The 19,195-nt window shown below is 40.9% G+C and overlaps 1 protein-coding gene across 2 annotated transcripts in view; it reads left to right on the top strand.

Moving 5' to 3' along the window:
- The window catches only part of fibcd1b (fibrinogen C domain containing 1b), a 123,635-nt gene that overhangs the window by 43,022 nt on the left and 61,418 nt on the right, over positions 1-19,195 (top strand). For both annotated transcript variants that reach the window (XM_030064617.1, XM_030064616.1), the window contains 2 exons: positions 12,129-12,288; positions 16,718-16,854. In XM_030064617.1, coding sequence (XP_029920477.1) covers positions 12,129-12,288; positions 16,718-16,854 — 297 coding nt within the window. The remainder of the gene's footprint in view (positions 1-12,128; positions 12,289-16,717; positions 16,855-19,195) is intronic.

Genomic DNA, 19,195 nt, shown 5'->3' with positions numbered 1-19,195 from the left:
TGAGCTTTATATGTGATATCAACCCAGTACAGGTTCATATCAGTGATGATATTCTCTTTTTTCCCCTCCAACAACATTTAAATAACTCGATTTTCAGTTTTAACTATTAATCCATGGCTTCATGTATAAGTCCCTTTAAATTTCTGTTTATCCGGTTGGAAAGTGACACCAGGAGTACTGCAGTGAAACCAGCCAGATCTTGCGAGAGTGTGTTGCTGAGACTGAGACAGGTCCTGATTTGTTTGTCTGAAAAAACCCCATGTTAGTATGAAAGATAAAAGCTAGTTCCGAAGATATGTGGCTGGTGAAAAATTGGTCTTTTCTTGGGTGACTATCGAATTGGTCATAATCTGTGCCCCCATTCACCTCACCCATTGGAGTGAATAGACTCAAAACAGCTGCTAGTCTCCTAAAGGTGACAAAGATCCAGGGCCTGACCCCAAGGGAGCCGTCTGCTTTCTGAACTGTCTCTGTAATGATGTGAAATACTGATGAGGCAGTGGAGGAAGATGACATTGACAACAGCACTTCAGTGTGTGTCTGTATATGCCATCGCATTCATAATTGCATGTATTTGCAACAGTCGCTTACGCTGTGACACGCACAAATTACTTCTACCATGTTATTGTGCGTGTGAGAAATACAATTTCCTATGAAAGGATAGATTGTATGGAAGTAGCACTGTTAAGACTAGGGAGGTCAGGCTTTTCAATGCTGTTCCAAGGCCAGTTAGCAATTCCTGAGACACAGTATCATGGCTGATATATGCATGGGGTTAATATATGCTCATTTCTTGCATAGCTCACATATTGCACATATTCACATATTCACATAGCAGATTATCAAAAACAAAAACACTGAAAAACCAAGCAGTTATGAACAAAATAAAAAGTAGAGGAATCTCCTGAATTTTACAAATTAAATGCCTGGAATCCCCGGATTGTACTTTTACATATATATTTCCTGTCCTATTATCGGTAACGGTGTAATATAATACACAATAACTGCTATGTGTAAAGATGAACTAAATGTTAAACATACAATATAATGATCTGGAATGTCTGGAATGTGCTTTGATGCACAGACTGTCTATTCTCCAGCCCACACTTTCAGCCTCGCCTGTTTTTATGAACAAATCTCACAGGGAAGATGGTTGAAATTCAGGCACTTGTTCATGGCCTTATTCTTTTTACATTCGCCTGGCACTGTGGGCTCTCCTTGGAGTAATTACAGCATGACGTGTGTCAACACATTCAAATTGCAAAGACAAAGAGAATTGTTTATTCTAACTGGTATTTTCATTTTTGTATAATGAGTCGGCCTTCTGTCTCTGTTTACATTACGGTATATTATGTGAAGGCAGTCTAGCAGATTTTGCTTTGCCTGTCTGTTCTATCCAAAATTGTAGCATCCTGTGCCATCAGCTTGTCATCATGCAAATCCAATTAAATATTGCATCAGACTCCAGTGGGTCAGGATTTAGTAGCAGAGCAAGTGCTTCCTCCACATCCATTTGCTTGTTTGTTTTTGCTATGCTGCAATTTACTAAAAGTCAAGTCAAAGCCTACAAGAGGAGAGGGAGAGACCAATAGCTTTTAGACTGCTGTCTGGTAATTTCAGATATTTTGTGTGGAGAAAATTTCAAAACCTGTTTGTTTGCTGTTCAAGTTGTTTTTTTTAATAATTCTACAAATGCAGGCTTTGAAGTTACTTCCCCTTTCTGATTGCCTTTTGGCTGACGATACAGTATTTATTGATCCTGAGGTTGCCTTGACATTAATATTGTCTTGTCAGGCTCAGGAGAGTTTCCTGTTGATTAGTGGTAATTTAAACTCCTTTCTCTTTCACAATTGATTTTCATTTTTTTTTGTGTGTCCCTCAGAAATATGAAAAGCTAAGAATGAGAATTGTGTTGGTTTTCATCGTCTATTGATCCCAAAATCCATACTCAGAAGACACTTTTCTACCAATCAGTCCCTCTCACTGTTGATTGGCTTTGCTTTCAACAATCAGATTTATTGATTGCACAGTTGTGTTGATGTGTTTAAGTGTTTGCATCTGTTGATCACAAAGTTACATTGGTATAAGTGACTTTGTGAGTTCAAGCCAGCATTTTTTATCAAATAGATATAATTTAAGCCTCTAACTTAACAATTTAAACTTCACTGTGTGGGGACTCATGTCACCATGACATGACATAACACTTTTCAGATGAAACGTATGGCAGTTACCAAATCTGAACTGTTTGTAAATTTGAAAAAAAAAAAAAAAAAAAAAAAAAAAACTTTGTTCATCATTAGTAAGAATGAATCTTTGGCAAACAGTGCTTTGTGCATTTACACTGGTATTTTAGTGCGACTTCATAAAGAGTAACTTAACCTTAAACCAAAATTTGTGTGAAATATAGGATGTTTGGTCTTTGGTGGTAGGTGATGTCACCACCTACAGGATGTGACATCACGTGCCACGTAAAGACTAGGCATCCTACTTTCCATCACCACTTCCCAGAGATTTGGGTTTACGGTTTAGTTACTCTTTAAACTGCTTGTCATTAAAAACCGACCCTGCGGTCACATCACAGTTTGGATTTCATTATTTCATACGTTATGTAAAAACAAATGCAAATGGACTTTCCTGGGCGTCCCTAATGTGAGTGTCTTCCTTTCAACTTTCAACAAGTGGTGTAGTCTCACTCTAGTCCATGAAGTAGTTATTAATTTAATGTCAGAAAAAAAAAAAAAAATGCAGACAACTTTGAAGAGATGACCTTGAGAGCAAATCTAGAGTGCATATAACAGCACTTGACTTGAGCGCTTTTAGACACAGTGGAACATGTTGCCCAATTTGCTAGCGATCTAAGAAATCAGTGTTACTTTATCATTTATTTACTCTCCATTTCCACCGTTTCCTTAAGGTGCTAGTTGCAGCTTAGCTTGGGCCTGACTGACTGAATCAAGGACAGTGCCAGCAAAGTGGAGGCATTTTTATTTGAGTACTTTATATATTATTGCTGGCTTGCTGTTATAAAAAAATAAATAAATACTTAAATTTAAAAAAAATCCAAATGCCATCTCAGCCATTTGATTTCTAAATAAATGTGCCATGTGGGCAAAGGGAAGTGATAAAACACACTTTTGTATAGCTAACGTTGTGTCTAAAGCCGGCTAGCTCATCAGCCAGACTGGGTCATTCACTTTGCTCATTCATTCTGGGAGATCACAGAACGCTTCCCTCTATGTGCAAGACAGACTGCTCACTTGGACGACAACATAATTAGACACCCTTTCAGTTTTCCAGTGTCCATGTTGATTTATTGGCTAAACATTCTAAATGTGCATGAAATTCTCAATAATGTATGCATTTCGGGACCCTCCAGCTCAGTCTTTCTAGTCTGCACTGAAGAGATTTCATAGCTGCCATCCATACCGCTCACACAATCAAACACATTCCCCTTCTGCCAGTCTGCTCTTGAATCTTGAGCTGAAGAGCCAGAGCTCCTCAGCTTTGGAAGAAATCACTCAAACACCCGCTGTATTAGGCTATTTTGCCTTAGCGGCCTTGGGTACCAGAGTGCTGATTGTTTGACCACTGGGGCCAGCCCCCTAGCTGCTACTATTGTGGTGTTGGTGGCAGAGCACAGCGGGCAGTGAGGGCAAGTGGAGGTGGTGCTGGCAGCATAGAGACTGCAGGTGATTGATTTCCTCTTTGGAGACGAGGCGTGCGGTATGCGCAGCCGCTGTTTCTGTGTGACACCCCAGTGTGACTGTGTGATCTATTGGTCGCCTGTGGCCAGGGCTTCTGATTTATACAATGACACAGAGCTGACTATGCTACTGTTAGTAATGGCTCTGTGTGCAGCACAGCCCCCTGGAGAACGGTTCCACCCCTGCAACTCAGAGAGGAACTGTTCCACATGCCCCGGAGGTGAGGAGCAGGGGGAATCTTACGGGAGTGGGTTTACGACCAATCTGTTTGGATTCTCCGGTGATAAATGCATTCATCTTTTTCACCATGATTGTTTAAGATAAGATAAGATAAGATAAGATATTCCTTTATTAGTCCCACGGCGGGGAAATTTCACGTATTACAGCAGCAAAGTGGATAGCAAGATATGAAGCATAATTTACACAATAAACAGTATATACAGATAATAGTACCAAAGAGCAATATAAACATTGTAAACAAGGAATGTAGAAAATGTAGAAAATGTAGAAAAAATGTTTGAAACCTCAGATAAGAACATGCAGTCTTCTACATGCAATTAAATACACATAAATTACACCGATGTTGGAGAGCGTAAAACGTGTCACTGTAAAACTACATTCAGGCTCAGGTTATATCATACATAATACTATTGTTTTTGGTGCCAGGTCAAATAAAATCTTTAAGATAATGTACAAAATAAACCAATAGAAAGTAAAACATATTGCAACCAGGGAAATTTCTCATGACAATTGTAGTGCAAAGAGAAACAGCTTTTTTAAAGACCTCTGAAACCATATTTAGACTCCCAGAGAACCCACAATGACAAGAAGCCGCAGGTAACTGGGTCACTGTGGCAACATCTGCATCCAGCCACCGAGCCACGCGGCTGCCATTTTGGACTGAAGCAGAAACATCGACATTGCCGTGCGGCTGAGCTCCTGTGTCGAACTATTAACTCGCCTTTTCATTCCACAGAAATGACAATATCATTGTCTAACTCTGAGAATAGCCGATAAATCCTGGAAATTGACACATTCATTTCACAGTTTCACAAGCTGACCAAAAACAATCACAAAACAAGCACATCGTTCACTCCTTTTCTGCAGCTTGACGTGTAATCTGTCAGATGAATGAAACTAAGGTAATTGTGTCTCATCAGGTGTGTGCACTAGGATTACCCAGATCCAGATAGCCGGGCACTCAGGGGCTTTAAAATAGTGCACAGCACCCTCCAATATTTTGTTTTGAAAATATAGGCATTCACTTCATTCATCGGCTTTATTGTGTTTGGACAGGGTAATTGCCACTGTCTATTCTAAAGGTCTAAGGGGCTCTACTATACATCATTAAACTCAATTTGGAATACCCATTTCCACCTGTTTATCTACCTAAAAATAATAATGGTTGGTAGGGCTGCATCGACTGCATGTGTCATCTTTTTATTCCCTAACAGGTTTTCAAAAAAGTAATGTCTGAAACTTGGCATTTTGTAATTGCCTCTGTCTGTCATTCTATCCATCTGTAACATCCAGCTGTGACCTGTAATCTTAAACTACCCTGGACTATAGCATTTTCTCCATAAAAATATCAAGACATTGCAGGAAAAAAAACAATAACCAACACTGTTAACACAGAATGCACTGCTTTTCTGTGTAAACAATGTATTTTTACATTAGTATACTTTTATACACTGGTATACTGTAGCATGTAAGATCAGCCATCACAGAAACATATTGACCATAAAGTGTATTCCCAGGGCATTCTTCTGATCAACAATTAAAAAACTGTATCATTTTTTTTTTTTCACTGATATTAATTACATCTTAAATCTGTGGAGCAGAACCTTCCAGTTCTGTGTGATTTGTCCTCCTTCTCGTGGCAGCACATTTAACGCTGCTTGAAAATTAACTCCCAGGCTGCTTTCGATCTTTACATGCAAAGAAAATCAGGAGGTGGAAAAAAAACTGTGGGAGTCATAGAATTAGTGGGTGAGGTAATTAGACATGCTACAATTTTAATTACATAATTCCAATAGAAACTGTGAAGTGTGGTTGATTTAAAATGCCTCAATAAAGGTCAATTGTGCAGCAGTGCAGGAATGTCACCACAGACACCAGCTTTCCAGTGTCTGTGGTGATGCAAAATGCAGAGTGTTTTTCTGTGGGTAATACGCTCAATAATCACTTTGTGAACTTGTTTGGTGTTAGATTAAATGTAATGAATATTTATTTATATGGAAAAGTTTTGGACAAAAGCTTTTTTTTTTTTTTTAACTGTGACTAGCAGTGGAACTCCTGTTTCTGCTCAAACTCATTGACTTGTACCCATTTGCTATTTGGACATTAGCGTTCATGTTGAAAGGCTGGAACCCCTACAACATAAGCCCAGCTGACATAAAAAACTAATGCACAGCTGGATTATATAACATTTCCTCTTGGACCTGCCATACTGGATTTGCCTTTGTTTTGATTTTTTTCAAAATTTAAAATACTGCTGCTCTGAATTGGTGTATGATAGAGGTATGAAATTTGACCCAATTGTTGATACTGGTGTGGATAGGCTTTGAAATAAATGCAACCCTTGTCGATAGAGGTATAGTGGTCAGTATCTCTCAGGCCAGTACTGAGTCAGCAGATGGAGTAGATGCAGATTCAATCTTAATGTCTTTCCAGATCACTTGAACCTGAAATTAGACTGAACAATGTTCGATCTGCACTCTGGTTTTTTAAGCATATTACTAAATTATATGCCATTTATTAAAGTTTCAATAGCCTTGGCTTGACTTAATTAGAACATTGACTTGGTTTCTTTGAATCACATAGGTCACGGTTTAGTATAAAAAAATGTAGAACGTCCCCTAATGTGGAAAAGTGACACCCGTAATCTCTCAAAATGTTAAGTAATTGCTTAAGTTCAAGGAGCAAAGTGCTGATAATGTGGAACAGAAATTATACCAGAAATTCTGTGAATTACAATTCAGATTTTCCTCTTAAAAATGTAATTAATTCACCAAGCATTCCCCCAGGTAGGATACATTCTTGCTGAGCAATAATGGTTTTATTTTGTACTGGAGAGCCAACCACAAAGAACATGCAACATAATTATTTGGGCTGTGTGATAAAGAAAACATAACTGATCCTGTATGTGAATAGTTAGAAATTGTGAAAGCTGCGTGATGTATGGTACAAAAAAATATTCAGGTGCTAGAAAAGCAGCCACAAAACTGTTGCACAAAGAATGAACCTGGAAAATAGGAAAGCTGCCAGTTGGAGGGTTTCTTTGCCCATGTTCCACTGTTATGATAACTTCATGACAGGTAGCTTCCACCTTTGAAGACACCTTTTTCAAGGAGCTCTTGCAGCTTTTCAAAGAACTTTAACTGCACATCAGCAACCATAACTCAAACTCAGTATTTAAGTACAAATACCCAAGAATTAAGTATGAAAAGTCTAATCAAAGAGGCTAACTGTCATATGAGACTGACTTGACATGCCGGACATGAGGAAATTGGGCTGTTTCCCTATGCAATCACTTAGCCAACACCTTTCTTTACTTGGGAAAGGAGGGGCTCTTATATTTTCTTGGCTGTATACTCCTCTAGGATGAAGGATAAGTAGGGCAGTTGTTCAAGTCAGCTTTCTTTTGCATCTTGACGTGATGCACAGGACTGCATTTGCCATCTGATTTGTGCTTTTGGGCATTCACTATAACTTCTTTGCATCCAAGCTGCCTACGCTTTGCTTGGTAGTTACCAAGTTTATCCTTCAAACACATTCTCCAGGCTTTCTCAACCATGGATGTCAACATACAAGATCTTTTGCTACACCGTCAAACCCAAAATACACACACTTTGTACTGGATAATCTTCTCTGCCAGGCTTTCAAGAATGGCAGACTTTTTATCAGAATTCAGGAAAGTGACATTTTCTCTGACAGATTTCTCAGCCCAGCTGTAGCTCAGTATCATAGAAGTAACAGCAGGGAAAATGGCTGACCATCCAGAAAATGTTTAAGATGTGGTGAACTGAGAAGAAGCCAACATTTCTGTATTGCAGGTACCACAAAATGCATAGGAGAAAGAGTGGGGTGCAACAGGTGGCAGCAGTTGAGTAGGGATGAGATCCAAGTGCTTGGCAGGGTACAACAAGATTACAAGGACTTGTGATAGTCATTAGAACAATTATCTTAATCATCTCCTTATCCTGGACATCTGATGTTTCCACCGAGTTCATGAATTGAAGCTGGAAGTCCTCCTCAAGTCACGCTGCATCTTCATCTAACATGCAAGTTCACTGACAGGCCGTGATATCCCATCTGGAAGGATCAGTTTCTGCCAGCTGCCCCCTCTTAGTATGGTGATCAGCTGTTTCACAACAGGTTAGTCTGTGAGTAATGAAAAATAACAGTAATGAGAAATTAGTTACTGTATTTCAATATCATAGGTCAATCTGAGTTTCAGCAGCATAAAAGACATGTCCGGGGAAACATGAGCCATCAAACTCAGCATTTGTTGAGCTCAACAAAGTTGTTTGCCAAAGGATAGTCAGTGTCAGCTCAACAAGCTCAGTCAAAGGTCATATCAGGTTGTATCTGACTCAAAGGTCAAAAGTGTGGAAATGTTTCCCACTGAACATCCTCACTACATAACATAGTATGCTACATCTCTCATTATACATGTGCTCTGCATAAGTATAATAATAACAAAGTTGAATTGGATTGAATAATAAAGTAAAATACCTTCAGTAAAACTCATAAAAATAATTTTCGTTGTATTTTAACATCATAGCATGAACCACAGGTGGTATATTCCAACTGAATTGGAATTTGGAGCGCTCTTAAAAGAGTGGACTTCACTTCCAGCTAACGTCCAGTATCTAAAGAAGAAGCACATTAATTAAACTACATTTATTCTGTTATGTGGGCGTCTCATCACCTTGACCTTTTGAGTTCTGGCATTTTTGGTGCCTCAAAGTGATAGTTCAGATATGGACCCATATAGTAGTATTTAATGGTCCATGCAAGTGCAATACACCCAGTTTGATCCGTCAAATCCATCCCTGTCGCAAGACCACAAACCTCACCATGAGTGTGCTGTTCCAAAATGCACAAAGTAGACAACAACAACAGAAACAGAAAACAAGACAATATTGAGCAGCAACATAAAGCCGAATTTTTTTTTTTTTTTTTTGATTGACCAGCAAATACCACTGTATGGGTAAGAATCCAAACTATCCCCATGACAGAATAAAAAGGTTATTTTTATTGAACTATTTACACCCTAGTTCTAAATTGCTAAATAAAAACATTTTAAAATGATATATTATAACATATAATTATTTACTGGCTATCACTTTTCTCATTGAATTTCAAAACATATTCATGAGAGGGAGTTAATTAGGGAGGTGATGGAGTACTACGAATGTGCTCTAGGGTTTATGCTGCCTTCCACTTGTTGGTGCTCGTGCGATGCTGATGGAGAGGAAAGAGAGTGAAAGCTTTTTGATGGCTCCTCTCACTACTCCCATTCATTCCCCGCAGGGTCTAGTTGATTGGACAGTGGCTGTCAGTGCGCTGGGAGCCTGTGTGTCACTATGAGACCAAGGATGTGCTGACAGGCTCACAGCAGAGGAAGGGACTATGCTGTGATCAGACCTCTTTGGATTATATGAATCAGCATTAGCCAGACAAACTGCTTTGAGGGTCAACATAGCATTTTTCCTGATGGTCCAAAAAAAACTTGCTAGATTTGCCGCAAGTTGGTTTTAACATGGTGGCTGGGGGATGAAAAGTTGGCAACGGTTGCTTGCAAGATTTACCATTGCGTCAAATGAGATTATCAAGACTATATGCCTGTATGGGATATCTGATGTTGTCACCAAGTTTATGAATTAATTTCTGAACTTGAGGCTTAAAGTCCCCCAGTGGTCACGCTGCTTCTTTGTCTCACGTGAAAGTTCGCAGAAACGCCGTCCATCTGGAAGGATTAATTTCTTGGAACATTCTGGGATGGCGGTGGATTGATTTTGTTTACTTAGCAGATCCAACCTTGCCGCTTCTATCAGTTCTGCACCACTCTCTCGCTGTATCCATCCAGGACAATTCTTATATGGAAAATATGGAATAAATGCATTAGATAAACTGGATTTGGAAAAGTAAATCCATAAACCACTGAGAAACAAACAAGTTGTGCCTGTGCATGTGCTTACTGTGTGAATCATTGTGTTCCAATGTGAGAATGCTGGTGCACATCATTACGCATGGAAAACATGGCGACAGGGATTTAAAAAATTAACATAAATAGGAGCATATTCTGCATTTGGGGTATTTGGATTGCACTTTGTGAATTTGCTGATTTGATTGGGCATAATACCAGCCTCTCCCACGCTTCCCGATAATGTATTTCTTCTCAGCTTTTATACATCTGTGCTGCAAGTGCACCACTGCTACGCTTGCCCCGCGGTCACGAAATTACCAACAATCTGTTGGTCGCACCCAAGTACGGCAGCATCTTTGCTTGTGCCCTGATTCACCCGAATAGCCCCCCTCATCGTAAGTATAGTGGTATAACTGACTGTGATCCACTGCTAAGACTGTCTGATGAGAGCTAATTGCATTGTGATCCTAATTGATGTGTCAGTCTAGGCTTAGCCTGCAGACGGTATTCTCCTCCTTCAGTTTTTTTGCACCTAATGTCAAACCTACTGTGCGTGGTGACCCCCACACACATACTCATACAATGCTCACCCAGTGAAATCAAAACATTTATGACTCACTTTGTCACATTTACAAGATGATACAGACTTGAACTTGCACTGAGTCAAGTTCATCTTGTGTAAGGAACAGATACGCATGCACACATACATATAAATACCGTCTCTCTCTCGACATTTTTCTGCTTCAGCAATTTATATCAGTGTGCAATAAACAAGCATAACATTCATGAAGGATTTCTTGTGGTTTTGGAGAGGTCTATTCAGTTTAGACCACTGAAATCCCAAACAGGCAAAAAAGACAAAACACTGATTTGATCTATTAGTTCAAAAATAGCTCAGTTTCTCATTTTTTCTCAGTTTATCTGACAATAAGACAGGGTGTTTGATAATGACTTTCACCAACAATGTGTGAAAGACTGTCTGCAGTAATTGCTACGAGCTGGAGATGAATGCAAGTAAACTTTTATATGGATCTTAAAAGGTTTTTTCGATCTAGACATTTCACTAAGACCAGTGTTATTTGGTCTACTGTTGACATATTGCATTGTTCAATGATAGAATGTAAAACGTTCCATTCATATTAATTTTTCTGTCATAAAACTCTCTAAAATATTACATTTTATGGCAGCCATTGGTTTGTGACATGTACTTTTCCTGTATTTTAAAGAGAAAAAAAGGGAACTTAGCTGCAGTTTAGGCTACACCGCTGTCAGTTTTTAGATCATATTATGATTTTATGAAATTGTCTGTGGGACAAGATTTTTAGACTGCACACCCCATTTCTCTCCCCGCAGTCATAAATTGTTACGCCCGTGTCCACAATGGCACATCCACACAGCAGAGAACCCTATTTTCTGTGGTGCATCCTCCCCAGCTCCTGTGCAAAATAGGTCATTCCCTCAGCATGTGTGTGTGTGTTTGTGAGTGTGGGTGTGTGTGGGTGTGCATGTGGGTGTGGGTGTGTGTGGGTGTGCATGTGGGTGTGGGTAAGGGCCCCAGTGCCCATGTAATATGATTGCAGTGGTGCCCACCACGTCTCAGAGGTGTGTTGCATACTTATTGAGGCCAGTGAAAGGCTGCTGTGGCTTCTGCCTAATGCAGTTCTAACACCAGTCTCTTAACCCCTTATCTATGACTTTGAGCTATGCAGGTCTGTGTGTGTGACGGAGTGAGTGAGTGTGTGCATGTGTGTGTGTTTTATTTTATTTTTTTTTTATATAGCTGAGAGTGTGTGCTAGAGAGAGAGAGAGAGAGAGAGAGAGAGAGAGAGAGAGAGAAAGAGATTTACCTGCACAAGTGTATGTGTACATGTGGGGCCAAGACCAGCCTGTATATAGACATTGACCAATTACGGCAATAGCACAGAATAACCTTTATGTAATGAACAGCAGCGAGGTGCACCAAGTAAAGAACTGGGGGGTAAAGAAGTGAACACAACAGAGCAGAGAAGTTACTCTGCTCTCTCCTCGCCCAAGCACACACATCCATCACCGCTTCCCACACTGCTCTCTCCTTTCCACAACCTTCACTGCGGTGCATAATGGGATTGAGGCACCATGCATTGTATTTGCTGCACAGGGCGGTCTCCCCTTGTGTGCTTGTAACAGCCCTTAACTATAACTACAGTATCAATAACTATAACTAAAGGTTTTATGTGCATTTTTCTCTCCCGCTGTGTGTGTATGTGTGTGTGTGTGTGTGTGTATTGTAGCTGCTGTCGGACAGCCAGATCAACATGGTGAAAGTGGTGAACTCAGTGAGTGATGCTCTTAATGCCATGCAGAAGGAGAATGTGGGACTGAAGGCTCGTGTCAAGGCCGACTTGCAGAGGGCACCAGTCAGAGGGGCCCGTTTCAAGGGCTGCTCCAACGGTAAGAAAGCAATGACAGACGAAAACACTCTCTGTACCTTGACCGTATGTACAAGTCTGGCAAGATTTCTGCCAGATTTCTGTCTCTTTTTACGTTTATCTCTCTGTGCGTCATTCTGTCTATCCATACATACACGTATCCATACATTACTGTCCACCCACACTGCAAAAACGCAAAATCTTACCAAGATTATTTGTCTTATTTCAAGTCAAAAATGTCTTATTACTAGTCAAAATATCTCATTACACTTAAAATAAGACATGATCACCTCAGAAGTAAATTGTTTTTAGACAATTTTCACTTGTTTCAAGTGAAAATTCACTTGTTTCAAGTGAAAATTTGCTTGTTTCATTGCAAAATTTGCCAGTGGAAAAAGTGAAAATTCACTTGAAATAAGTGAAAATTAGCTAGAAACAAGAAAGAAATTTTGCCAATGAAACAAGCAAATTTTCACTTGTTTCAAGCAAATTTTCACTTGAAACAAGAGACAGTTGTCTAAAAACAAGTTACTTCTGAGGTGATCATGTCTTATTTAAGTGTAATGAGATATTTTGACTAGAAATTAGACATTTTTGACTTGAAATAAGACAAATAATCTTGGTAAGATTTGAGTTTTTGCAGTGTATATATTTGCCTTTTTACCACTGTATTCTCTGTACAGCAATCTCTGCATCTATTAATCTGTCTCCACTCCGCTGTAAAACTATCTATCTATCTATCTATCTATCTATCTATCTATCTATCTATCTATCTGTTATTTACCCCAAGTTCTTCGGCTTATATCATTGTGTTCTCTGAGTGACATCTCATCCATATTATCCAGTGTCCTTGGTAAAAATGTGTATATGAGAAATGAGCCCATCCACTGGGTTGTGTTGGTGAGAGAGAGAAAGAGAGAGTGAGAGAGAGAGAAAGAGAGAGAGAGGAAAAAGGCTGGAAGCATCATAGCTTTGAAAAGCCTCTGTCCAGGCAGAATACACCTGACAGTAGTCTCCTGGTGGATTCTGCACTGTGCAGGCAAGCATGGCGTACACAGTGAAGGCCGCTTATGTACCACATACCGCCATACAGCATCCAATAATGAGAGAGCATCAGAAGGAGAGTGGGCAAGTGTCTGTGTAAGAGGCACAGCTTGTAGATTCCTGTGAATATCGCACAAATCCATGCACACATGAGCACTTGTATGCACACAGACCAGACGTATGGTGTGGTATTTACGACGAGGGAGAATATGTTTTAACCAACATAATAGCCTCCGTTTTTTGCAATAACCCTTAAGCCAGATGTGGAGCTGGCTAAATTTAACATTGCCAACGCAAGTGGGGGGGCAGTGAGCCAGGGATGATGCACTGCTTCATGGTGTTGAGCAGATTGTCTATGAGGCTGTCCGCTTTGAGTCTCTCGGATTGCTTGAGTTTAACGCCGTTAACTCAAGCATGAACAACAGCAGACACAGTTTGTTGTTGCTGTAGGAGCTGGAGGAGGAAAGGTGCTAATATTTTCAGAACGCAGGCGCAGAATGTGTTTTGCTTTGAAAATCTGCACATGATAGACAGTGGAGGACCTGGCTGCAAGAACAGGGGGAGAGATACGGGGGTTGCTGTCAAGAGCATCCCTCACGGGCCATCTGGAACGCCGGGGATGACAGACCTCAGTTGAAGTCAACAGGGCAAGTATCAAGGTGCCACTTGGCTGGTAGCTGAGAGGATCGGACATGCACCAGCAAGTAACCCAGGAAGCCGAAGACCCGAGACGAGGCCTGCTGCAGCTGAGGAGTCACCAGACCACCCCGGAGCAGCAGCTGGGGTAGAAGAGGGATAATCGTCCAGCTGGGGTTGCACAGGAGAGCGCAGCCTATCCACCTCCTCTAAGGATGGGAACCTTATGCTAAGCTGAAGTGCCTCTGGTGAAAGTGACCTGAGGAAGCATTTACCTCTGTACCTGCTGCCTCTGACCAGACTCACAGCTCTGGGTTTGGCTCGAAGGACGGGCTACATGTCATCTTTCAATGCCAGGAGACCAGCCGAAGGAATTGGCGCCCCTCTGGTGGTGATAGAGCCTGACCGTGGTGGAGTGGCATCATTGTGTGCGACAGAGGCTGAGGACTCAGGAGACGGGGCAGACTGGAGTGTTGGTTGGCACAACAGAAGGAGCCCGAGGCTGAGATATGCTTGGCCTGGCTCGTGTTGACAGTAAAAAAAAAAAAAAACAGGATTAGGTCAGTCATTTTCTTTTTTTAATTCTACTTTAGTAAATTTGAAATAAAAAGGAGAGAAATCTAATACAGGCGAAAGATAGATTCAAAACAGATGCATGGTTTGAGACTGCTGTAATTGCCGTCACTGAATATGCAAGGAAGCCGGAGAGGAGAGGGCACAGGTTTGCATTTAAATGAAACCGGTTCCTAATGGCCTTTTTACTGTGCGGCACCTAGGATGTCAGGGTGACTTGCTTTGAATCTCAGCCATTATGGCCACAGAATACTCAATCGCTTAAACCCCCCCTCAGAGGTCCCATTCCATCACCCTACAACACACACACACACACACACTATATACCAAAATACACTACGCACATATGTATTTGGATCTTATTAAACTATATCAGCATGCAAAGGGAAACAGAGTATTCATCCCTCTGGAAGGACACTGTTATACAGAAGCAGATTTCCCTTGGAGGGTCTAGATGGCTTAACCTGTGTAAGATCACCGATTGGATTTTATGTTAGCATTTGTTGTAGGAATGCTAGATAGCTTTAGTTTACAATACACTGCAAAAACTCAAAATCTTACCAAGATTATTTGTCTTATTTCAAGTCAAAAATGTCTTATTCCTAGTCAAAATATCTCATTACACTTAAAATAAGACATGATCACCTCAGAAGTAACTTGTTTTTAGACAATTTTCACTTGTTTCGAGTGAAAATTCACTTGAAACAAGTGAAAATTTGCTTGTTTCATTGAAAAAATTTGCCAGTGGAAAAAGTGAAAATTCACTTGAAATAAGTGAAAATTAGCTAGAAACAAGAATCAAATTTTGCCAATGAAACAAGCAAATTTTCACTTGTTGCAAGCAAATTTTCACTTGAAACAAGAGACAGTTGTCTAAAAACAAGTTACTTCTGAGGTGATCATGTCTTATTTTAAGTGTAATGAGATATTTTGACTAGGAATAAGACATTTTTGACTTGAAATAAGACAAATAATCTTGGTAAGATTTTGAGTTTTTGCAGTGTAGTGACAAATTAACTCCACCTCCATCCTATCATTTAAGGACATCGGTGGTTATAATGAGTGTTGGGTCCCAGTAGTTCAGGAAAAAGATTCGAGGAGCCCGGGCGTTTTATATTGTATGGGGACGATAAGTCTTGCATGGCCTTTTTCAGAACTCTCTCGGCTGTTTTAAATTCAGGGGTTTGACACAGTGAGGGCTGGCATGAATAATCTATGACACTTTCCTCATCACAGAGCTCTCCCTCTGCCTCCTGGGGAATATTTTGTATCCCTGGTGTAAGACTGTGGTTACCCAGACATAGACATGGGCACTGCCTCTCTGCCCCACTGTAGCTTACAAGCTCTCCATCTCTGTCTCTTCCCGGCTGCCCCGGCTCCTCCTGCATTCGGTTTCCGTCACTCCGTCTTTTTTGCATGCTCCCCTCACCCTTTTTGCCTTTCTTTGTGCATCTCTGAAATTGACTTATTCTCGTACTCGACCATATGTCTTTTTCTCTCTCCGTTTCACATCTCTCTCTTTTTTTCTCCTTTTCCCCGCACCTGGTGTTATCTTAAGTCTCTTTCTCTGTGCTGTATGTACACTTTGTCTCTGTGGCATCCCGCCTCCGCTCTGTCCCCGGGCCTCTCTGTCTTCATTTCACTCTGCATGCATTCTCTCTATTTTTTTCCCTTTTCTTAAAATCTTTGTCGCACTTAGCGTGCCTCGTCCCACCGTGTCATCTATCACCCCGTTATCCATCTCGTTCTCCATCTATCTTTTGAGTTTCTCCTCTCCCAGCCCCAAACATTCTCTATCTGTTCCTTGCTCTTTCTCTTCGCTCTCGTGTCTTTTGGTTTTGCTTCCATTTTCTCCTTGTCAAGAGCGATGATTTTGAGAAACAATTCGGGAGTTTTAGTGCACGCATTAGGGGAGTCCTTAGACGGGGTGACTTTGCAGCACAGGAGCAGTACACTTCCGCCGTGTTTACCTATGCCCCGCTCCGGGGCGAGGCTGTGGGCAGGGAAGAGGGGTGCAAGTTGAAGCCGGGGAGATGAAATGGGTGTCTGACAAGTGTAATCGCTTGTTCTCCTCATCTTCCGTTTATTACTCATTTCAGCCCACAGCTCCAAGCACTCTGTTTTTCTTTGCTGCCAGATTGGACCTAATTACTTTGTGCCCTCTACCTCTATATGCCCCTTCTTTCACCTCTCCCTAGGCTCACGGCCCCGTGACTGCGGTGATCTGTATGCCAGTGGTCAGAGGGAGGATGGCATCTACTCCGTGTTTCCTATTCACCACCCTGCAGGCTTCCAGGTCTACTGTGACATGACCACAGACGGAGGAGGCTGGACTGTGAGTCAGAGTCACACAATCACGCACACACACACTGTCCCTCTCACATGTAGAGTCACGCATACACACTCTCATGCACATGCACACACGCACATGTACACGCAAGGCTGCTCAGTAGTATCTGTGTTCATCTGAAATGGGAACATTCACTCAGCCCCAACAATTTCACCAGGCTCATAATGACAGTGAGGCGCAGGGGAAGTGGAACGCCGTGAATGGCTTTTTCACTATATGTACTTTTACAAATTTGGTTTTGCCCACGAACCACCGCTAAAATAAGAATAAATCATGAGAATTGCTTGTTATGAAAGCTGCACCCAAATGCAACATCAATTTAATTCAAAGGTCAGGATCATCCATACACGAGGCTTTGCAAAAAATACTGTAATCCAGAGCGCCTGCTGTGATTATAATTGTGCTCAAGATGTTAGGAAAGTCACAGCAATATGATGAGGTCTAATCTAAATTTTAATGGATTTTATTATAATTCTGGGAGTTAATATTAAGCCTCCCTTTATTGCACAATGCGAAGCACTGAGTAGACGTGTTTAAAATGATTCCTCAACTTTGTTTTATTTATTTTCGGGAAAGTTTTTAGAGGGAAAAGAACATTTTTCAGTCAGATGTGACTGTCAGGTAAGAATGCCTGTGGTTAGAATGCTTAATGAAATTAAGAAGAGAGGAGAAGGAGAGAGAGAGAGAGAGAGAGAGAGAGAGAGACCCTGAGACACCACTAGACAGAAATACCAATGCTAAAACAATAAAAGCAGTTACTGTATTTCCCCAGTTAATCGCCCGGGCGTTTAATACGCAAAATCAACTTGGACCCCGGGCGTTTAAAAAGAACAAGGCGGCTATTCGCTGCAGGCCTTTATTTATTTTTGCACAGACCTGCACCAGGCCATTATTGTGATGACAGTTACTGTCCAACATATTTACAGTCGGTCGATTTAAGATTACAGTGCACCCTTTTTTTCTTACGTTAGCTAGCTCCCTTATTTTGACAGAAAACGGAAGTGCTGCACAGTTATTGTGCGGCTAACTGTAAAATCAAGGTGAATAGCCTTATTTTGGGTTACCTCAATATGATGCAAATAATCGCCCGGGCGGTTATTCGGGTGGGCATTTAATACGCAAAATGGGTGCAGACCCCAGGCGTTTATAAGAACCAGGCGGCTATTTGCGGCCGGGCGATTAATTGGTGAAATACGGTATTCAAAAGATGGTGTCCATCTTTAGTTTCCCATGGCAAATGAGCGCCTAAGTAGATGTGAGTTCTAGTGCCCAGTTAGTCAGGTCAGGCTTGTGACCAGAGTATGTTCCTACAGCGTAAGTATATACACCACAGAGCTGTTTTTAAAGTCACTGTGCCCAGTAGGTCATAGGAAATATGCAGCCTACTCATAAACATACTGGTTCCAGTTTAAATGTACAAATCAATTTGTTACTGTCTCACACACACACACAAAAAAAAAAACCCAGGAGGGGTGTTGTCAATAGATGTGGTGAAAGTCTAATTTGCTTGTTTTCTAGTGCTGTAGCAATCTTGTGTTTATGCAATATGACTTTCAGTGGAATGCTGGTTTTCTTATCTGGCACCATCTGATCATTAGCAGTGATGGAAAAAGATTGGAGAGCGTGTTTGAGTGCTTTCGCGTTACTTGATCAAACATCTGTCAGTTGCCTAGTTTTGCAAAAGTAAACATGGTTGTTTTAGCGAGCTTGTTCACTGGGAGACCTGTGTCCGCTGGGAATGAGAGACAGGGAGGTGAACAAACAGCTCTGACACAGAAACATTTGATCTGTATTTGGAAATGTGGTTGAGATGCTTTCTCATTGGGTGAGGTGAGTCTGTGTGTCTGTTTGTGCGTGTGTGTGTGTGTGCGTGCATGCTTGTGTATGCATGAATCTCGCTGGTTAGAATCGTTTATTTCTCTTTGTTTGTGAAGTGCAGCGGTCCTTGGGGACAGCAGAGCAGTGCCTAATAGAGAACTAAGGCCTTGTGCACTTAAAGAGTTTGAAATGTTTAAACTGTTTAAATCCATCAAATTCCCACTTTTACAGGTTGTGACAACATTTCAGTAAGGCACCCAGCACCATCTTCTGAATCAGTTAAACAGCTACTCAGGGACTCAGCTGCTGAGTACAGTATGTACAAGGATCTGCAAAAAAAAAAAAAAAAAAAAAGGTTTTTGCACATCATATCATGCAAACGAGTGCAGACCTTCAAGAGAATAAGTAATTCTACCATTTTTAGTCTTTTTAAACAGGCTGTCAAATTGATATTGCAATTTAGCAAACCTGTCAACAGTGGGGAATTGTTTGTCTTTCAAAATTGCTA

Source organism: Myripristis murdjan, chromosome 12 (assembly GCF_902150065.1).
Source record: "Myripristis murdjan chromosome 12, fMyrMur1.1, whole genome shotgun sequence".
NCBI lineage: Eukaryota > Metazoa > Chordata > Actinopteri > Holocentriformes > Holocentridae > Myripristis > Myripristis murdjan.
This window is presented reverse-complemented; position numbering and strand designations above follow the sequence as displayed.